The 23,855-nt window shown below is 37.5% G+C and overlaps 2 protein-coding genes across 3 annotated transcripts in view; both read right to left on the reverse strand.

Moving 5' to 3' along the window:
• The window catches only part of ACC (acetyl-CoA carboxylase), an 86,095-nt gene extending 76,345 nt beyond the window's left edge, over nucleotides 1-9,750 (reverse strand). The window contains exons 1-2 of one of the 2 annotated variants that reach the window (XM_071585985.1): nucleotides 9,626-9,750; nucleotides 8,831-9,082 (exon numbers count right to left, since the gene is read on the reverse strand). In XM_071585985.1, the coding sequence (XP_071442086.1) occupies nucleotides 8,831-9,045 (215 nt within the window). In that variant the 5' untranslated portion in view covers nucleotides 9,046-9,082; nucleotides 9,626-9,750. Of the gene's footprint in view, nucleotides 1-8,830; nucleotides 9,086-9,625 lie in introns of both variants that reach the window. The other variant, XM_071585984.1, reaches the window with a different exon arrangement.
• Nucleotides 9,751-9,864: 114 nt separating this feature from the next.
• On the reverse strand, nucleotides 9,865-23,823 carry Rpn9 (regulatory particle non-ATPase 9). Its single transcript, XM_071585955.1, has 7 exons — nucleotides 23,680-23,823; nucleotides 23,426-23,539; nucleotides 23,131-23,320; nucleotides 21,045-21,296; nucleotides 16,969-17,157; nucleotides 13,576-13,773; nucleotides 9,865-10,079 (listed from the first exon to the last, which is right to left on the reverse strand). Exons 1-7 carry the CDS (start codon nucleotides 23,790-23,792, stop codon nucleotides 9,981-9,983), a joined length of 1,155 nt encoding a protein of 384 aa, XP_071442056.1. The 5' UTR covers nucleotides 23,793-23,823; the 3' UTR covers nucleotides 9,865-9,980.
• Between the last annotated feature and the right edge of the window lie 32 nt (nucleotides 23,824-23,855).

Genomic DNA, 23,855 nt, shown 5'->3' on the forward strand with positions numbered 1-23,855 from the left:
ACAAGCGTGCCACAAAAGTTTTTCACAGTTGATGGCTCGGATTACTTCCGAGTGAAAACTAGCAATCAGCCTCCGCGAAGGTGTGCCAAATCACCCGAAATGTGGGCAATATTAAAAAAAAAACGAGACGCATGAGAGAATTGATACAAGTATTAATTTCTCGTTTTTTCATCTCCCATTTTCATATCCTGAAATTGTTTGCTTTCAATGAGGTCACACCTAGGATAAACCCGACATTAACCCCGAACCCAAACCGATTTACACGGCACCAGATGGATCGACACGGAACAACTCAAACCGGTACACGAGAACATCCGAAGAAACGAACGGACACGATGGCCGATGAAGAGCCATCGCGGAAAAAGCGCGGAAGTACACAGACTAATTCGTACCCACACCCTCGCGCGTTTTCAACCCTTTGTCGCCTCTCAAGGAATTCCCGTGGGAATGATTTCCTTGAACCCCTCGGCTTTTCTCAGCTATCTTCTATTTTTCAATACTTTAGGAGGCCAGGATTACGCATTAAAAAAGCTTTTTACGTGATACATTCACTGAGAGAGAAGCGCTGATATCCCAAATCTGGATCCTTTCTTTAACCAATAGGTGCTAAAATAAACACAATACAGAAAAATTAAATGGGAAATATAGAATTACTGACATTGAGAACAAATAAGGAGATTCCTCAAACCCTTGATTACCAAAGCGTGAGCACCAACGCATTTAAACACTTTTAAAGCTGAGAGAGAAAACAAATCAATTGTGGTTAAATAAATGAATCTGTTAATATAAAGATAAAACTGTTTCACCCACAACCTTGTCGCCTGCGGGAATGGAATGCACTCAACAGAAGTGAATACCGCTGAAGCGGAGTCTTGAATTCCGGCTATGGCATGTGTGGCAAAAAAAACCAAGGGTAATCGTGGAAATATCCTTATTTCGAATATGTCATTAATATACGTGTTTCCCTTTGGCCGAAAATTCCGGGCACAAAATCCCAAACGCGTCCCCGTGCGTCACAGTTAAGATGGCACTTGTCCAGGCGTTGGTTAATACTCATTCATTGCCTCTTGCAGGTGAGAAACTCTTCTCTGGCTCTCCTATGCTAGAGTCCTGCCTATATCCGACGAACTGATCACAATTTGCTCACAACAAAAAGCAGCGATTTGAACGGAGTGCCTGAGTCCACGATGTAATGGAGACAAAAAACGCAAGGGGAAAAATCTCTTTACGACTGACTGCGATTGTTTCAAGAAATTTAAAAACAGAGCTTGAACCATTGTTTAGGTGGTATTATACAGGGCAGTTCCGTACTTCAGGTTGATGCCCTCTAAGAATATAAATATTCATTGTCAACGCGGAAGTTACCTGTGCATTATAGCACCTCTTTACTTATTCCTCCGCGCATCTAAATAATACTGTCGCTAACTTTACAACAACGAAGGGTATCATACACGAATATGCTCCATTTTCGAACGTAACGAAGAGTAAAACATTTTTTTCGTTTGTTTTCGCTGACAAATCCATGCCCTTGACTGAAAGTTTTAGTACTCTCCTGTCGATTTTGATTTTTAAAATTCAACATTTACCGATAAATATCACATGAAATGCAGATCGAATTTGCTCTATTTCAATTGAAATAATTCTCCAGCTTTTATGATTTGGGAGACACTGAGGTGTCCTCAAGTAGTGGCCACTACGATATTTTCTTACGGCTGAATGAGGAGCTTAACCGAAGAATTAAGATGTTTTTGGCTGGGTACATCCTGGGGCAAGAAAGTGTTCCGCCCCACTTTCACGAGTCATCTCAACCGACTTAAAACTCAACTGAATTAATTTTGGCGAAAGGGGCGGGATATAACGGGTGCTTAAATTAAGCGCGATGCCAGAGTTATTATATCAGATGCGGGGGGGGCAGAGGAGCACCCGCGTTACTTCAGGAAGAAGTAGAGAAGGACAAACCCGAAAGACAAGAAATAACGAATAGAGGAAAGCATTGAATAAAGAATCACATTACTAAATATCTCACCGCCGCCACAATCTGGGAAAAAGCCGATGACGCGTACACATGATCCCAAGATTAGGCGCGTTTAGTTTGCTCACATTATTACGCAACAGCCCACCGGGCTAGATAGGTTTTTATGTGAGGCTGAATGACTACTGGTACACTTGCCACATAAGTGACGTCCAACACGACCCTGAATGCCCTCAATTCCCATTTTACAATAAAACATTTGTTGCCCCCACTTTTCATCTCCCTTCATTCCGTCCAACATGCCTAATCTCTTCCTCCATTTAATTCGCTTTTCCGAAATTTGTCTCCCCATTATCGATCTTCAACATTCCATTACCACTCAATATGCCCGTCATCCACGTATCCTGTCTGCTTTGAATTTCTTCCAATAAACTTCTCTCTTCCCCTACCTGCACCTAACTAGCACATAACAAAGAGAAACAAAATTATTCTAAATCAAATCATGAGGCTCTGGTACTCGGATGAACGAAGGTCTACATTTGGTTCGGTCCCTCGGAAATTCGCGGGAAATGATTGAAGAGGGGAATGAGAGCAAAGGGCCCACTCGGGTGAAGAGTCATCTGGCTAATCAGGGTCCCCCTCTCGAGCCCGCTGGCTCTTCCTATAGCTAGAATAGAAAGGTCCCATCAGGCTTAAATGATGGAATTTCTTTTTTTTCCTTCGCTTAGTTCTAGGGAGAAACTAAACGGTTTTTGAAGGAAGGACGACGAAATTTGACGAAATTAAAGATAATACTAAACAAAGGGCAAGAGCAGTAACTCGAAATTGAACAACACACAATGCGTGTAACAGATATGCTTGCGATTCCAATGCATTGTCCTGGCAAGAATCGCCAAATTTAACGAATTTGGATGGAAATACGCCCACCCACAACTAATTCCGAGCTTTCTAAATATAACGGTTGCGAGGATGCAGTTTTGGTTTGGAAGATTTCCTTGAGTGAATCCGCTTTCGTGCGTTCCTTCCAAAAACATATTCCAATTCAAGTTATTGAAAATATCATTGAATTATGACCATGATTTTAGTCCGCAAACATCTTCGTAGATTATAAGGAAAAAAACCCATCGCATATTTTTCAAAGCCGTACATCCAGAATCCAGAGGCTGTACCGCAACGGTCAAGGGAAAGTCAAGACCTGCCGTACATCTGTAGCAATCAGAATGTCACGCATACCTATTTCCACTTCTCTGCATAAAATCGCTTAATAATATAATAAAATGTTCCAAAATATTAATCTAAAATAGGTATATTATATCATAGAAAATATATTCTTCTACATTATTCTTAAGATTACTTTTTGGATTTCGACGTCACACCAATTCTGGAGCAAAAATTCCCCAATCGTATGCTTGAGTATTTTCACCCGCGAAATATATATTCTGCAACAAGGATTGAGGTTTTCGGTCCATTCTCTGTGAGTACACCAATCACACTCAGTTTATCCACGTCAAGAACATATTTCCCTCTCCCTAGGATTGGGATCTTGTAACCAACCCCTGATGCACGATCCTCTATCTCATACATTCCGAGGGGTGTAAGGAAAGTTATTATAAATGCACTCAATGCCACAGGATTGAGCGAAGGCGCCACGCTACTAGCGCTCATTTTACTCGATGACAGCACGAAGACGACAAAGCAACTGTAATATACGCCACGATGGCAATCAAAGACAGTATAATACTTTCTGCAGCCCACTAATGGGTCTTTTGGATACGCGCATGCGTGATAAATTTAAGTATCACAATAGAAGCCGATACGAACACATCAATGAATCCTTAATCTCCCGTTCTGCCCTTACAGCTAATATTCATTTTTTCGTGGATAAACGGAAATCGTAGGCACGTGCAGGAAATGGAGCAGTACGTCCAACCCGGCGGCAATACTTCGACGTCCGATGGCAGGGAAGTTACCAACACCGATGTACTTAGTGAAATGACTAGGTTAAAGAGAGGAACTACATTTTTGACGACGCAATGAGTGAGTAGTAACATGCTCGCACTTTCTCATTCTTCAGAGCGTCACGTTGATCGTATTTCATTCCGTGGAACACAGGTATTGGACACTGCGCGTATACAACAAGGCTAACAAAAAGAATTAGTTGCGCAAAAATTAACATAACATGTTTTTTGTGCGACTCGGTAAAGATTGGCATGAATTTCCCGGCAGCCGACTATGTGTAATGATAAATATGGAAATAACGTCAATAAAGTTTACCAACACGTCATGGGAAAATTAACTGATATAGCTTAATTACTTGTGAGTCGAGAGAAAGCTATACCACAACGGGGATACACACGCCAAAGAATGTATATGCTACAAGGCTAACATCGACCTAGTGCCTAGATGATCACAAGGATCAAGAGGATCTGCTTTCCATTTACTTGAGAAGCAGAATGTTTATACTGGTATGGTGTCTCTCGGCAGGTTTAAATGCATTGGGGGGGGGGCGAAAGATAAATTAAAGTTCTCCTCTAATCTTTAATATACCCTTTCCCCATTAGAACTTTTAAAGGGACGTTATTTTCCTTCAGCGTTCATCCTGATCGGTGTAAATGGTAGAGCTAAATGATTGTGAAACTGAAATTAATGGAAGTGCCAAATTTCCATGTCCCCGACAGGTGCTCCCTAGTGACATTCCTTTATCCTGTTTGCAAATCCATTTATACTCGAGGGATAAATGCTGTACTTCTATTAAAATGCCTTTAGAATCTGGAGATGGAAAATGAAAAATCAAGGACAACAAGTCACGTTACGACACAAAATTTTTTTTCAAGGGATAGAGCACATAGAACCCACAGGTCAAATGTTAAGTACACCACACACTGTGGGGGCAGAGAACGTTCGCACAATAGGCGATTTCCATCAATACCTGACTAATACCCATCACAACACACAAACGAAGAAATAAATTGGACTAATTAAACGTCACAAAAACTACTGGAATATTTCCAAATCAACTCTAAGTAAACTTTATCATGACATTTTGAAAATAAAAGTACAGAGGAAATAAGAATTTTGCGATGCATTAAAAAAGTTATGTGGATTGTAATTAAAATGATACATGAATCATAACTACTCATCGGTTAGTTTAAATTTCCAAAGGATTTACTTCCAGGACAGCTAATATAATTCCAAATTTGTGTTACATTTATTTTATAACAAGCCTACCCTTCATACTGTTCGTTCCCCTTCGCGATAGGCAGGGTAAAACTCAAAATAGTTTACGCAAGACGGGAAACCTACTGTCTAGCAATAATTTTTTCATTAACTCCCAATCTTTAAGAACTAAAAGAATACATAGGTGAGGGAAACATTCAAGACTCCTCAGGCAGAACTTCCGAAGTATTTGAAACCTTGGTAATGCGAGTGACCTAAGTCCAAATAAATGAATATCAGAGGCGTACACATGATTTTGCTCCTCTACACGCATATCGACCTTTCAAATTTTGAGTTATGACCACAGTTGTTTACCCGAGAGCTGTCCGACACTCGAACGTAGGAGTGGGGCAATAAAGAACGGATGATGGAGATTTAGACCCAGAATATATTAACACAGAGCATTGAAAACACGAGCGAATCAAGTTTTCGACTAGCTTCGATGAGTTTCGTGGAAAACATTTTTACACCGTTGCTGAAATAACAAATTGCAGCGCTGGGCTTATAATCGAAATATTTTCAGAAATGCCGACTCTCGATTCAAAAGCCACCGCGAATAATCCAAATCCAGGAGAACACGTAGTACCACTCCACCCTCTTATAAAAGTTTTTCCTTCATGCGACAAAAACCATTAAATTCGGCAGCAGCGTTTATTATAACCCGACTGAATGTATGATCAACAAGCAACCGTTTACAGGATTATTAAAATCGACGTCAATTCCAAACGTTAGGCGGACTCTTATATTTCATTTAGCCGTTTCAAGTCCGGAGCTTGAGATTATCATGTCTTCAATTATTTACAATAGAACTTTAAAATCCGATGTCGACGTTACACGCCTGACGGTCCACAATATTTGGCAACCAAAAGTTGGGAGAGTGAAGGCAATTCACGTTATATAGAATCTGAAGATCGCGTACCTAAACATTTTCATGATACAAGAAATGCCCCGCTTTGAATCACGGGACTTCCCGCCGCGCACAAGGTTAGAAAGGAGCGTAAAATCCACGTTACCGACCAAGATCACCACCTGAGCGTGAATCTTGGAAACGAATAAATGCATTGCCATCAATGATAATTTTTAGAAGCATACTCTACGCGATTCTGACGTCCTACAGTTTCTTAATTGACAAATATTCTCATAGTCGTTTCCTTTTAGATTTTCCAAGGATCGATGAGGACCCGATATCCAGCAACACAGGCTACCAGAAGCACATAAATAATTCTACTCTAACGCTAGGGTGTCGTGAAAAACAAAACCTGCCCCATTTCATCATTCAGCGAATGTTTAATATTTATAAAGGGTAAAACATTTATAACTCTCGCATAAAGTATGACGTACATACGATCCACAGCAGTGGAGGGAGGATTTTTTTTACATTACCTCACGTCTCACCCTTTCGAGGTTGGCTAATTCAAGAATGCCTCCATAACATCATATTTCATCTCACAACTATCATATTCCAAATATGAATTTTGAAAACCCAGCGGCCAAATGGAAATGAACATCATGGTACGATTATTAAATTTCCCTGTCTCACTGAAAGCAATGCATATGGGTCCTTCAAACTAAAAAATTAGTCAAAAATCGGCATAGGGCAAAAATCCAGAGGCTTGTAATTTCGAATTTAGTGTTTTTCATCTTAAGAATTTAAAATAATCTAAAATGTATTGACTATATTCAGAAAATAGCCGAAAATCGACAAATTTTATGTCATGAATTACAACTGACCGTGTCCACCAACACCCTAGTATTTTTTCTCCTATATAAGACTTTCCGTTAAGTAAATTCAATAGCATAAGCAGAAAATTATCAATCACGCACTTTTTCACAATTCTTAAAATATTTAAAATTCGTGTGAAATAAAGGAGGCAGACACGAAGCATTTTCAAAAGAAAGCCAAAAACCACACTCAGAGTTTTATTTATTTATGTATGTACCTTGCAAGCCACCGGTAGGGCGTGTGGCAGGGGGTAAATACACACCAGACTAATTTTTACACTAACATGACCCTACCGCGGTCGGACAGTGTTATTATGATCCCTATCTTTCGTGGAAAAAAATGGTATCTTTAATCTATCTGTTCTACCCTTAATCTCTCTAACTTCCAATTTATGCAAGAGCTTCAATCTGTAATTCAACCTTCGCTCCGTGAGTGATTCCCAGCCTAGCTCCTCTAATATTTTGGATACTCTTCTAAGTTTATCACAACAACCTTTTACGAATCTAGCTACTCTACGCTGCACGCGATCCAATTCGGCAATTAATTCAACTTCGTGAGGATCCCATACACTTGCAGAAATATTCTAAATGAGGCCTAACCAGTGACAGATAACATCTCTCTTTGACTGTTCCAATTGCCATAATTGATTCCGCCTAAATCTTTTTTCCACAGAAAATCATGATATATTTCTTAGAGTAATTGTATGGAATCAAAATGACAGGCGCACTTATTAATACAAGTCAGGAAATGCGCATAATTATAATTTAAGAAAACCATCGGGAAAAAACAACTGCGCGCAAACAAAATGTGCTGAATCACTGTTTCACAATAGGCCACTAAAATGCACGTCCTTCGTAGAAATTAATAAATGCATAGACCGTGAGACAGTTTACAGGAGGTCGAGTTCAAACGAAAACAATGAAACCTTATCCCGCAATGCCCTATGATTAACAATGGATCGGTCAAATTTTAGGAAATAAATCTGTGACTAGTGACAGAACATAACAAGGCAAAAACACACCAACAGTTTCACAGGATTATTTTTATTTGCATTACATACTGTTTTAGGGAAGGCTTTTGATAGGCCCTGGCACTTCAAAATACAGTACACGGAATTCCTAATTAACATGACAGAAATCCCCATTCTACACACCACAAAAACTAACTTGTTCTTTTTTCACGAGATAATTTATCAAGGCATCAAAGTTGGTTCGCCCTAAGAGTACTCAATAAATCTATCAATATAGGACTTTTTGGTGGCAATTATATCAATTAATTATATTATTATACGGAATGCAGAAAAATTCTCGAAGGGAAAACAAGTCTCAATCATGATATTCCACATTATCCATACGACCAAAACTCTTTAATATGATACCACCTTTCATTATCACTAATTACTACACCAATTTCCTATTCATACATGTCATTCATGACATGAATAATGAACAGCTACATTAACCTAAAAACGAATTGCCAAATATATAGGCACTACTCCGAGAATATTTACCAAATTTTCAGTAAATTGCGGTAATAAATCATGATTTTGTCATCACTTTCACCGCGCACCAAATAACTCATTGAGTAGCATTTATTAAATCTAGACATTCTGCTACCTCGACAATTTCATTTAGCATTAAGTTTTAGGGTGCAAAATTCGTCAAAACCGTTATGCTGTAGCAGACGAAGTACTCAAAGAGAACATCCGATAAACTGTGATGACTGAAAATATCAATACGTTTAGGTACTCCAGGATTGCTATAAATATTAAATTCAAAACAAGCAAATTATGTTACATTGGGAAGAGGGCTGATCGTCCTTTTATTTAGCCCAGACTTCATCTATGAATTATAATTAAGATCGCAAGGCAAGAAATTTATTTAAAAGATCAATGACGGAGGAAGAAATGGTAAGCATACCTCAAACGCCTGCGGCGCTCAGCTGTTGCGAATGAATTTGTATACTGTTCCATTGCTGAAAATGAATCTTCTTTTCCTTCCACTTCTTCTTCATCTTCCTTGTCATCTGCTCCCATGAAGAAATTAACTGGCCTTTCTCCAGGTTTAGCGAACTTAGTCCCATCGAGATACTTTACAGGAGTTTCTTCTCGAGCCTCGTCTTGCGACGTCTCCATGGTAACTGTTGCCGGATGACCGTTTTCAGTCACGGTACTGCTGAGAGAAGGAATAAATCTAAGAAGCGCCTCAGACAGCGGAGACCACATTACGCTTTACTGATTAGTCCTGAGCCGATGGTCAGGTGGTCGTCTGTATAGGCCATTCGCGAGCGTCACGCGACGAAACTCCAGCCAATAGCTACACGAGATACAAACCGGTGCGCGACGACTGCGACAACCTTTCGCGCCTGTTATATTTCGGATGTAAAAACCCGGCTTTCGTTAATGGCTTATTAAAGCATAGACAATCGTCACTGGGTCAAGTAGAAGCCCTAATGTGCATATTTTTTATGTCCATTGTGCTGTTAACGTCACCAGATTCGTGTTGCAAATTAAAATACCCCAAGTCTTCTATGAATAGATTCCAGGATTGTCAGAATACTCCATAATATGACGAATCATAGGGAGCTTAATATGATAAGCCGATGCTTTAGTATCTCTCTCAACAAAACACAAAAGAATGTAGAATTAATGGGTAAGACAACATATACACAAATATACAATGGTGACAAAGAACACACAAAACTTAAGAACTTACTGTGGTATTTCTAACTGAACCCGTTTTCACTACAGTGAGTCATTAGGTCAACATAAAACTATGTTGCAGTTATCATCACGAAATAAATTCACTCACTATTCACTCCACAATTACCTCTGCAAATCAACGTACACTACGGGACAGTTCCTGCCAAAAGTGAATGTAGCGCCATACTGCAGAGACCTGGTGAATTAATAGAACTAACAAGTGAGTAACGATAATCAAAAGACAAATTTCTTAATTCGGATTTTTTTAATAAACGGCAGAACACTTAACATGGCATGAAAACTTTATAACCATATCAATACAAATTTTTCATCATTAAATAAATTTCAGTGTGACGTAAATACAAAAATTAAAGCGTTAAGAAATCATGAGCTTTAGTTTCCAGAAGTATTTCCATGGACTTGACGTCTTTACACCATACATCCAGGCGTTGAATCATCGACGAAATCTGTGAACAAATATCATTCCATGATCATCAGACTCGTTATGGATACATTATTTACTAGAATGAGTTCCGGAGTTAAAATCAATATTTTTCCTGATAGCAGTTAGTATGAAAAGAAAACGTGATATTCAAAACAATAGTCAAATCTATATTCAATTACAATATTCAAAATCATTGAGGAACACAAATATAACCAGCAATGAACATGAACTTTTAGAATAAAATTACCGAAATAGTAAATGCAATAAATATGAATTAAAACGTAGTTGGACATATGATGCAAAAATGTGCATGCACATTTTAATGATTATCAAAACAATGTTTCCTTTAAATAAGGTGTATAAATAAACTTGAAAAAACATACAAAATATAATAGCAACCAGCTAAGTACCATGAAATCAGAACTCATTTTACAAAAACAGTTAACATTTATTCCAGAAAAATAGAAAGTAAAAGAATGAATATTCCAGAATCCGTCTTTAAAGGCTCAATAACACCGATTATAACAAAACGCACTAACCCAAAAAATGCCCACTTCAACAATGCATCTTTAGAAAATATGCAGGAGAAGTATTACTAAAGTTGAGCTGGTACTTAATGCACCTACTAACCCATATGGAGATGAGAGAAGGTGCACAAGAGATGATGCCAGTTCATTTTTGATATGAGTTAAATTTTAAATGACTGAGTACATCATAATTCACTTTTAGCAGGTGCTTAGCTTGATCAAAAGTCTGTATCACATTTATCTTATTGCTAAAATGATACGAATTTACCATTTTGATAGCATGAAAAAGTGACCCGAATTAATAACAATTACTAATTCTCAAACTGGACTTCACATTAAGTGCGAAAAAATTAATTGAAAAACATTCCACTTATGCAATCGGTTCAAGATTTTAGCATAAAGATTTTATGGAAAAATTTCTTATTGAGGATAAGGGCAAGAAAGGGGGGTGAAAAACAACATGGGGGCAACATGAATAGGAAAGGGAAGATTACTGGGAAACTGGAGAGTCGAAGATTTAGATCATGAAGAACAACGATACCAGGCAGAGGGGACGAGAGGTGCAAATGGCAAGGCCTAAACGAGGTTAACCTTGAGTTGGGAAAATGGTCACAAAGGAACACGGATATTAATGAGTGGGGGAATAGTGGGAAACTTTGAACTAACCAAATGAATTTATTAGCTATGCTATATAAGATTCAAAGTTCAAACAACTCAATTTTTAGCTCTCTTCTAATAAAAATGGAAAGTTTAGGGTAAAAAGTTGTGAGTGACATTTATTAAGAGATCACTAATAACTCATTCATTTTTGCTTATTAGTGCAGAAGTACACATATTTAAATGTACAGAGGACCTTTTTCTTCTAACCTTTAATCATTGTCACTGACATTGCAAACCCTAAATTGGCTGGAATCAGAATTTTGAGTAAAATACTAGCATTTCACACATTCATTTTAGGAATTATATAAATTTCTGAAAGTGCACCTTTTGCAACGTCTCAAAATGTCACATCCTGGAAAAATCTTATTAATTGAGGAGAGAGTTTACTCTCCCTTAGTGACATGAGAACAGGAATAAAAATAACGCAATGCTAACAGAAGAGGTGAACTAGGAGAATAACAGTTTGATGAATGAACAGCAATCAAATTCAATATTCCCCCACCAAATCCTCGCAGTGAACTCCTTGGCCCATCAAGCAGTAGAGGTTTTGTCATTAGAATGACACACTCCTGAATGCACTTCAAGAAAGGCAGAAGTATAAGAGTAACCAGGGAAACTGAACTTTATGCAAGATAAGTGTTCTCTTTTTTTGAAGGCAATCTCAGATATAGGATGGCTCAAGAATAGATTACCTCAGTTTTAAACCACCTTTTCACCCCTGCACCACTTAGTTCAACTTTATCCACTTTCACATAAGAATTATGTTCAAAATGTTGACAATGACAATCCCCCTTAAAAATATACACAATTCAATGAAATTTACTATTTTCAAAAGAAAAATTATTGAAATGATCACTCTATTTATATTTAGTAATAGCAAGGGAATGCATGGTTAAATTTTGGTGAAATGAAAGATTCAGTAAGAAAACATCCCAGTTCAGCTCATGTTCTAGCGTGGTTCTTGAAATTATGAAGATATTGCCATAAGTTTCAAAAGGCTTTTAGAATAAAAAAAACCATAAGCACAGTAATCAACCCGAACGTCGATTGGGTAAGTAATGGTAGAGTTCACCCAGTACTAAGCCCGACGGCGTGCGAAATTCACACATCAGGGTAGGGGGGCCAGTTCCTTTCCCTGTGCCGATTATGGTTTCCCAGGAAGATCTGGTGCCCGAAAAATCACAAAGCATGGGTGGAGCTACAGGTGTCCAGAGTGCCTTGCCCGGGAATCAAACCCGGGACCCTCCGGTCAGCAGTCTAACGCTCTACCTCCTGGACTACCGTGACCCACGCTTTTAGAATATTAAGTGGAAAATGAAAATTAAAGGATACAATGGCAAACTATCTTCCCAAAGGTTCAAAATAATCACACTCATGGTCCAAAGATTTTTTAAAATTTTGAAGTACTATCATCTTCAATGGATCATTTTTAATATTTCCTTCAGCCTCAGAATATTGTCTTCACTTAAAAAGTAGACAAAAGCAGTTTTGATTAATGAAGATTTCCCTTTTAATTTTTTTCTTCATTCATGCCATTCGGATCCCACTTATTTCCTCACAAATCTTACTCTACAATTACACAGGAGCCTCATTGTTGTCTCTTCTCTTCCCCAGTTACCATATCATATTTTCTTTTTATAATGGCTAATTACAACTATGTATTAATAAAAAAAACCAAAACAACAAAATAGACATGAGCAAATTTATCATCGCCATATTTTTCATGAAAAGGGTTGGGTTTAACTAAAATTGAATTTTGAGAGTTAAAGAATATAGCATAAGTCATTCTATAATATAATTACTAGTAACAGCACTGTTTTAGGATAAAACACATAAAATTGCTTTCACCCAAAGATAATGGTAAATCACTGAAACAATGTAATGCAAAGAGAAACCATAAAAGTTATGAAGTACTATCTCTCTCCCTCATCTCAATCGTCTGAATTTCACAACTCTTCCCACCCCTAACCTATAAACATCTATTCAGAATGGCCTATAAAATAAAGATGGATGGTCAAAAGGATTAATAAAGTAGGAATTTAAATGGTTTGCTTAGAATTAGTTTACATTCACACCTAACCACAAAATTTCAAACCTTCACATGTTAAGTGAGATATGATTTGTTCATATCTATTAAAATGACTTCTTGCTAGAGATAACTAATGTGATTAACTGCAACAATCTCTCAATGAGGATGTATTTCATGAGGAAATTTAAAATGCAATGCATCAAGAAGGGAATAGCATTGCCTTTTCTATTTTTCTTCCCAATTGCTGGCTAGAGCATAGAAACCTTGTTAAGTAAGCAAATAAAAATATTCATTTATCTCACCTGTGTTTTATCCAGCACCCTTGGCTGGACCCAAGACATATGAACCTTACTGGCCACTTGATCAATTGCTCCACGCACCAGACCCTGGGCTAGTGCCTTCATGACAAGAAGCTCAACTTCATTTACAGGCAGTCCAGTTTCGCGAGATATTTCATCAAAAGTCAGTTGTCTGTTGGTTGCTGGCCGCTTGAATGTCATCTAAGTAAACATAATAGTAGCCCAATATTAGGTTACACCATGAAAAATGGGAATATGAACTTAACACCCACATGAACTTTATACATTAGCTCCATAAATATGAATCTCTTAGAATATTTACAAACCATAATTCATATATAAAAGCATTATATGGATTTCCCAATTATAAAAGCCCCTGCCAAAAAGTGAAAACATTTGTTGAGGTGCCCTTCTTAGAGCTATTGTTTTAATGATATAACATACGAGGTCTGTTCAAAAAGTATCGAGACATTTGAGTTTTTTCAACAATTATTTATTTATTCATGAATATCTATTTTGTCACCTTCAAAGTAATCCCCATTAGATATTATACACTTGTGCCAACGTTTTCTCCAATCCTTGAAGGACTTCAAAAAATCATTTTTTGTGATCTTGTTCAGCTTCTCCTTCGATGCAATCTTAATCTCGTCATCAATCGTAGCATAGCGTCTTCCTTTCATGGGCCTCTTCAGTTTCGAGAACAAGAAAAAGTCAATGGGGGCCAGATCTGGGGAATACGGTGGCTGCGGCATCATTAGTGTGTTGTTTTTGGCCAAAAATTCGCGCACAAGTAACGATGTGTGAGCAGGGGCGCTGTCATGGTGCAAAAGCCTATTTTTGTTCTTCCACAACTCCTGGCATTTGTGGAGGATTGCTTCGCACAAATTGCACATAACTTGCAAGTAATATTCCTTATTTACCATTCTACCTTGTGGCATGATGCACCACGATGCATCCCTGCAATCGAAGAAAACTGTAAGCAAAACTTTCACATTCGACCTAACTTGGTGTGCTTTTTTCGGTCTTGGCTCATACTGCAGCTTCCATTAGGATGATAGAGCTTTAGTTTCCACGTCACAACCATAAACCCATGATTTGTTACCAGCTATGATCCTCTGGAGCAAATTTGGGTTGTTGCTGACAGAGTCATTAGCAATGTTAATGGCGTTGCTGTTTTTGGTCAAAATTAAGCAATTTTGGCACGAATTTCATGGGAACCCATGTCATTCCAAATCATGGGTAAAAATTGAATGGCACAAGCCAATCGATATGTTTTGGTGACAGTGATTCAAGTGATTCAACGATTGGCCAATACTATTTTCTTCACTTTATCAATTTTTTCGCCTTTTCTTGATGTGCTCGGGCATCCAGCATGCTCTTCACCCTTGACATCTTCTCGGCCCTCTGAGAACATTTTGTACCACCGATGAACGTTGCTTCGGTCCAAGGAAGCTTCTCCATATGTCAAAGTCAACATTCGGAATTCGTCCACGCACCTAATTTAGTTTTTCACACAAAATTTGATAGATTCTTTGATACATATTTAGGAAGAGGCAAAAATCGAAGATAAGCCAAAACATGTCCAAGCAAAACGGCTGTCAACAATTAACTGAACATTCAAAATGGCCAAAATTTTTGGCATAAGTGAGAGACATAAGTAACAACATGACACCACAAAAACATCAAAAATCAAATATACGTAACCCGTGAAAATTAAAAATTCGCAATACTTTTTGAACAGACCTCGTATAATCACCTTAAAATGATAGGACTTTTAATCTTATGAGAGAGCTTTTCCAGAACATTTAGGAATAGGCTGAGAATGTTGAACAAAGATAAAAATAACAGAAGGAGCAATATGTACCATTGCATTGTCATACATAAAATGTCACCAAGTAATCATAGTCATGCACGACAGCTTTGTGACACTGCATGCATAATAATTTGCCAGGGTATCCTGCTCCCTTAAAAAACCCCAATAAATTGTTGGAGTAAGAGGATGCCTTGTCAGCTTAACTAGCTAAAGCACTCAGTCAAAAAATAAGGTATCCAGGATCAAACCCATCATGGAAATAGATATACCCACTGTGAAAATCACGATTTTTAACTTGGCAAATACATTTTTAAAAATTACTTGCATAACAGATGTAGTCATATTGCACATGCAATCATATTTCTGGCATATAATTACTACTATCTGCATTAGCTCATTCAATAATTAAAAATATATTCGACTATGGAAATGTCTTTTTTATATGCACTAAAGATTAGAGAGACAATCATAGAAATTGAACATTATGTACATTTTGAGGCCAACCTGTACTTTACAAGGCAAATATGGCTGACAAATATTTTTGAACTACATGACAATCCTCTACATCCACCGAATTTTGTTGTGAATTATCCAGTGATTGTTTCGACTTCAGAACATTCCTGTTTTGGCTGCTTTATAAATTACAGGGTTGTTGTTTATTTAAATACCCCTTTGGATCGAGGTCCCAGTGTCAGCAACCTATCCCTTATTTCTCTGATCCAAGTTAGTCAGCCATCACAACATTTGGTTTCTCACTACCATGATTGGCTTTTACGTTAATTAGATGCCCACCAATAAGGCAATGCTAATTGAGCTGCCATTAGTTGCTAATTCCAAAAGAAGATCTTTGTTATGTTGAATTCCTCATAATATTGAACCACTACTGGTGCCAAATGTATGACTTCCTGGTACTGATTTATTTTTACATGTGAATCGCACAGGAATCAAATGAACCCAGTGCATTGCTCACTAAGCTGAGATTACCATTGTATGCTGCATTCACAATACATTAGATTCCAAAGCACAAACTGTTTCTTCACAAACACAAAACCAGCAATGACATCAAAATGAAATATATAACAGACCATTTACAAAAAAATTAACCAATCAATTATAGCAAGACGTGACAATACTTATGTAATTAAGGTAATCAATACTTTTTTCCAAGGCATCTTTTTATATTTTTGTGGGATGAACCTCTATATCACCCAAGAATTGGCTCCATTTTTCAGTTCCCATAAGATGCTAATGGCCCTCAAATGCCAATGCACCTCAAATGTAAACCATGATGCATATAAGTTGGCTCATGGGTGAATTGCTACAAAGAAACTTAAATAGCAACATGCATGGTCCATGCTCTGAACTCTAAAATTACTTCAGAATTCACAAACAATACCTCTGGAAATTTCTAAATATTTACCAATTGTGAGATAAATGTACTGTGTCCTCCTTGTGTTGTAAGACAAAAAAGTAATGCATCCTACCTTATGTATCTTGAGGAAAATACAATTTTTAAGGACCATCCCAAATTACATTTTGCTCTGAAAAAAAACTAGTAGCAAAGTAAATTCATGGCAACATACCTCCATGAGACAAAGCAGTGATATTTTCTGCCGAAGTGTAAGTTCCTGAGCAGCCAAATCGGGGATTGAAGTCCACTGCGGTCGCATCCTTTCGAAATCTACTATGCTACCAGTGTTGAAGGCATAGAGCAGATCCACAAGCCATGATCGTTCGGTATTTCTCAAAGCGTCTAATACTGGATGGGCAAGCTTGGATGGTTTGACATAATAAAAAATAAAAGAACATTTTAGATAACAAATAGACTGAGGATTTAGTGCATTAGAGCTTTTAACTATTGGAAATATATTAGATTCACCTTTATAATTACAGGAAGCAAGAGGAAATGCTTTTACTTCAGCAAAAGTAATTTAATTAACATTATCTGCCCATCATCTTGACTTAAATAGCTAAAAATTGCACCACATATTATAAACGCACTCGTGAAAGTACTAAGAAAGAAAGTACCTAAACGCGTTTCACCAATGCAGTATTGTATAAATATCAAATAAAATATTAATTCACTGAAAAACTTAATGATGTTTCTTGAGAAATTATATACAATTGATTTCTTTAAATATAAAACCACAGTCTGATTCAGGAAAAATGTAAAAGCTTTAGATATGAACACAAAACAGCTGAAAAACCTACAACCCTAGTCAGAATACTATTTCGAGCAAATTAAAACTTCTATAACTTATACTTTCAGAGATTTACACTTTTTCGATTTGTCCTCTATAAAATAATGGAAAGATGTGCTGTGATCTATCTTTATTTAGGTGATAAATTTGTATACATAAATCAATAATTCTTCCAATGCAATAAATATTTCATCATTATGTTTGCTTGGTTAATAACATGATTTCATTTGATCATTACATACATTTAAAGTTATAAGAGATATTTAAATTTCTGAAATGATCCTGGCATCTGGCATGTTGAGGTATAAGTTTTTTAGTGTTCAAATCATATTTGGGTCGCTCAATAAGTCAATAGAAAATCCAAGAGATGGCATATCGTAGTATTGGACAAGTTTTGCTTTTAGTAAGCCTCATCTCTCACTAGATTGTGGTCAAAGTTTCAGCTATAGTCATCATATGGCTTCATTTTCATAGTCCACTGAAGCAATAAACTTTTGTTTATTGAGAAAAAATGGAAAAAAATGAGTTTCATGAGGTGATTAAACATTTTATTTATTAGGCTTAACACCAGAAGAAATCAAAGCTGAGTTGGATGAAATTGGCATATCTCCTCGGTTTGCGACTGTTTACATTTAGGTAAATGAGTTTAAAGTACGAAGTACATATGCAAACGATGAACGTTGTTCAGGACTTCCAATGGAAGTGACTGCCTCCAAAATGATTGACAATATCCATGTTATGGTTTTGAGTGATCAATGGATCAAAGTTTGCAAAATAGTTGCAGCCACAGGCATAGCAAAAGGTACAGTTTTTTCAATTTAGCACAAAAAAATTGGGTGTGATAAAGCATTGCAAAGGTAGGTTCTGCATTTGATCTCAGTGGAGAATAAACACAATTGCATGTTTGATATGGAGGTTGGCTCAGGGCTTTTCCACCACAATCCTGAAGAGTTTCTCCAATGATACTAAACTATGGACGAAACATGAATACACTAATACTTTAATAACACTCCAGAGACAAAGGAACATGGATTGGGATGGTGTGGTGGCTAATGTATGTACTGGCTTCCCACCCTGAGGGTCAAGGTTCAAATCTAAGAGGTGGCTGGATTTTTCAATGGTATCCTGATCCTTACTTGAAGTGCTATATTGAGAGCACTTAAAGTGAGTGTGCCATCCATCTAATGGGATATTAAAGTGTGCATCCCTTGGTGCCTTTTGTTAAGAGTAGGCTGATGCTGAGACCAGGTCACTATCCACCCTTCCTTCATTTCCTGAAGCATTCTACCCTCACCAGATTTCCCACCAAACCCTTCCGGTACAAATGCCATTGGTCATCTCCCTTAATTACTACTACTACTATTAGGCCTAAGGTGCAGTTGAAACAGTGGGTTTCTAATTGTGACCCGGCTCCAATAAAGGCGAACATGGTGAAATCGGCACTATTACTGCATCGGCAGAAAGAGGAAATCATGAAAAAAGTCCTGATTTGGCAAAAACAATGCTCTTCTTCAAGAAAATGCACAGGTGCACGCACACCTGACAGTTTCATTAGTGAAAAAAATGGAACCATTGTTTGAATTAGTTACCACTTCCACCAGATATGACCGCAATGAGTTTTTTTTCATTCAAAACCTAAAAAAATGACTTGCATAAGACGATTGAAATCAAAAGCGGAGGTCATCATCAACAGATGCCTAATTAATTTCTTTTCTCTAAAATCTTATACTAACAAAAATGACATGATATACCATTGCGAAAGACTTTTCAAAAACTGATTTTTCCAAAAAAGCATCCCTACACAGTAAAAGATATTTTTCCAGCCAATCACAACAGAATTCACCATATTAGGTCATCTATTCAAAATGTTCGTGCTAATGAAAATTTTCCTGAATTTTCTGAATAGCGCACCTACAGTTGGTCATTCTTTAATCTGCTTTGATGTGTTATGTCCGCGGAAACTTCCTAAACTTCATACTTCAGACTCAACAAACTCCTAGACTTCAACCACTTCATTGATATCTTGTTTTGTTGATTAGTTACAGCCGTTTATGTGAAGGCGTGTTCATGGAGTGCGAGCAAAAAATCATATCTGCAAAAATGAGCTCTTTGAAGGAGCAGTGTTGTTCTGCAAAATTCTCTAAATCCTTCATGGAAAATTTTGAGTTAATTACCAAGGCTTATGGTGAGGATGCTAGTAGTAGTAGTTTTAGGTGAGGCAACCAACAACTAAGCATTTGTACCATTAGAGATGGATGGGAAAGGTGGAAGGGTGGAGAGAAACCCCCCCAAGATTGGTGTAAGCATTAGCCAACTCTTAACGAAATGAACCTAAGGGTCCATAGCTTGACGTCCCATCCAACGGACGACATACTCACTCTAAGTGCTCTCCACATATCACCTCCAGTAAGGATCGAGATGCCACTGAATAAGACATGCCGCTTCCAGGATTCAAACCCAGACCCCAATGGAGGGAGGCCAGTACAGTACATTAGCCACTGCACCATCATGATCCCAGTGAGTATGCTATGAAATGTACCATGTGTTATAGGTGGCTTACCTGGTTCCAAATGGGATGGCAATCAGCGGAAGATGAAGAGCATTCTGGAAGACCATCAATGTCAACTGATGACAACCACATTGAGATAGTGAACCATCTCATTCATACAAATCGATGTTTGACTGTCAGGGAACTTGCAGAAGAGTGTAGAAACCCAATTGGTTGTGCTACGAAATCCTGACTGAAATATTAAGGATACATTGTGTCGCCACCAAATTTGTGCCTTGCATGATGACAACAGACCAAAAAAACATCGAGTTCAAGTCTGCCAGGAAGGTTTTTTCACCACACCAACTCGCCACCACACAAACTCATTCATCTCTCAGTACTTGTGAGGGTTTAGCCAAAAACAAGACTGGTGTGCTTCCCCACCCACTCTAATCACCCGACCTGGCCCCATGTGACTTTTTACTGTTCCCTAGACTAAAAACCACGGGCAAAGGAAAAAGGTTTGCCAACCTTCCAGAGAGAGAGAGAAGTTCTACAGAGAAGCTTATGAGCATTCCAGAAGAAGTGTTCCAGGACTGTTTCAAAAATGGAAACACCATTGGGATAAGTGTATACTTTGAGGAGAAGAATAATTTGAAGGGGAACCTGATCAATTCTTTGTTGGTGAAGTATTTTTTGTGATAGTAAAGTTCACAAACTTTTTGAGCAGACCTCATATTAAGTAAATTTTACTAGATATTTGATGTCTATTTAAAATTCCATGGAGCATAAAGATACCTGACAATGACATAAAAAACTAGTAGGTCTACAAGTCTTGAAAGATCCTGTCTCAAGAATAATATTAAATTATGTGCGGTTACCATGCGGTACGTCACAAAATCACATATATTGCTAAAGTGAAAAAGTAAATTACGTATTATGGTTTTTGCACAAATATTCCAATATTTACCAGCTCTCCAAAATTGTAAACTCCATCGCCAAGAAGTGCTGCCAAACCAAGAAAAAATGCATGTTGTTCTTGCTCCGAATGGGACAGTTCAGAGAGTTCAATGCAGCCAAGGTACCGAAGGGCTGCCCGATAATATTCAGCATGTTTTCCTCCAAGACGGTAGTACTGGCTTGCCAACAAGTAATATCGTCCATGGACAGAAGTTACTCCATCTGCCTCATCTAACATTTTCTCCACCTCCTCAATTACTTTCTAAAAATATAAATCATACACAAAAATATTATTTATATGATATACTGTGCACAGTGGAAGGAGACAGCTTAATGTGAGCGTTTGAATTTTTTCTCCACCCTTAGTGAGCCAGTCACTGCCTTCTGACCTCCGACAGATGAGCTGCCATACATATTCACAGCTATTCAATGTCTCTCAAAATGACTCAAGGGACCTAGGATGCTCCCATTTCGACGATTGTACATTTGTTTACAGGTTGTGTACCCATACACCCGTGACTCATCTCCAGTCATCATGGTGTTCAGAAACTTGGGATCAGCATTGGTGGAGTCCAGCAGGTCCTCTCCTCAACTCATTCAGTCATTTTGAGTGAAAGAAAAAGCAGATACCACTTATAACAGCACCTCACTCAGCAGCCAACAGGCACTGACAGGCTCACTCAAATACTCCAGGAAAAAATTCAAGCATGCACATTTAGCTGCATTTAGCTCCTTCCACAGTACACTGGTTCTGCCCCAGCATCACTACTGTGTACAGGAATATTCAAGATCAGATACGATTTTGAGAGGGGATATAAACAAAATTGACAGCAATATAAGAAAGCCAGTGAGTTGAAAAAGTTATACTTTCAAAAAGCCAGCGGTTGTCTATAGTAATTATTTTACCTGTATTCTGTTTATGCACTGATATTGACAAACGCGCAGTTACCGAAGACACCAAAATAAGTTAGATACACAAATAAATACAATTTCAATTAAAAATTCTATCACCACCACATCGTTGAACCTTGGAGATCATTTTGATGAAGGGGGTAAACTGTGACCTAACCTATAGCATGAAAAAACAATTAAACAGGGTGTACCATTCCTTTTTTATTCCACCTCTAGTTCTCCACCAAATTACAGTATTCAGAAAACATACCAGTTGGATCATGGCTGGGTGCATCCCTAGGCATGTACCCTCTATCTTCTATTCTATACTGTACTATTCTAGCACAGAGATGAAATTCTCATAAACGATTAAAAAAAGGAAAACATCCACATAAATGCAATTAAAATTTCATATACAAACACAATTTCTCTTGTATTAAATGGCTTTTTTCATTAATTTAAAAAAAAACTCAACCACTTTAGTTAACCCTAGAATGTGAATTTGAAGCCTCATTTCATTAAATACTTTTCAATTTTTATACCTTCATTAGGGGTTACTACCACGGAAAGGGAAATAAAATGCTTACACAGGGATCAAAGGAGTTTGTTATGTAGTAAAAGTTTAATTAGTAAGTGCATACGAAAATGATTCCTTGATTCCCTTCCTGACCATCCTTTCTCTTTATCCCTTCTCCCATTTCTCAACCCCCATATCCCTATCCCACATTACATATATGTTAATAATTGCTCTTATTTTGTATTTGTGGCAGATCAGTCAGCACCATTAGCGATATCGATAGCAAATTGAAAACTATGATTGAAACTCACCCCTGTATTATAGATATTCTAAGTCATGCAAGGTCTCTGACCCAGGAATAAGAGTATACCATTCGACTATTATTTCCAAATGCAGATGTAGCCAAGTATTTATCAACATTGGAAGCAGACAATTTCATAATATGTACACAAGTCCATTAATGACCTTTAACACACTGTTATCAGATAGCACACTGTCTTGATAGGGTTAATGACATAATCATAGAAAGAAATTGGGAACAAAATGTTAAACTTTTGAAAACTTCATCAATTTCGATCAATGTAACAGTATCATTTAACAAGTACTTTTTTCGATTTTACGGTTGAATATCTTCAAATTAGGAGGAAAAGTATAATAACTTCAGAGAGAGTAATTCGTTATGGGTTACCTTGGTTCCATCTTGGTCGTTTAACTTCTCCAACATAATCTGCCCTCCAAGGACTTTACAGAGTGATACAGCTTCATTGTTTGCCTTAACTTTTACCTCCACTTTCTCCAAAAACTTTAAAGCCTCTTTCTTGTCCTCAAACTGGGCCACGACGATTGCAACGATTTCAACCAATGAAAGAGGGTTAATTCTATAGGAAAGAAAGCATATATATATATATATATATATATATATGACTGCTCTGAAGTACTTATATTAAAATTGGATTGAACTGATAGTAACAAAAAACACCAACTTGTTTTCAAAAACCTGGATAAAGTTCTCGTACAGTTGCACTAAACTGTCCCCAGTTTGCATTTCTGGGTGCTTCACAAACGTCATGAGTTTTAATGTTAGCTGGTGCCATAATCTGAAATAGTGTTTAACATGTAATGAAAGTTTAGTACAGGTTAAAGTAATTATGCAGAGTTGCCGAATCATGCTACATGGCATATAAATAAAAATAGACTAAGTGCTAGACTGGTGGTGGTGAAGCATGTACTTGCGTACTTCTTATTGTATAGTTCTTCAAATTTGGCCCATTCCTCGGCAAGTTCTTTAGAAGATTCAGCTTGCTTTGATGATAAATAGGTACTGACATCTTTCACACCAAAGGACGCCATGACTCTTCAGAGCGGTGACCATAAAACAAACCACTTTCGTGAGGCGAGCGAGTTCGATTGATC

The sequence above is a fragment of the Hetaerina americana genome, unplaced genomic scaffold, assembly GCF_022747635.1.
Source record: "Hetaerina americana unplaced genomic scaffold, ioHetAmer1.1.p SCAF_2, whole genome shotgun sequence".
Taxonomy (NCBI): domain Eukaryota; kingdom Metazoa; phylum Arthropoda; class Insecta; order Odonata; family Calopterygidae; genus Hetaerina; species Hetaerina americana.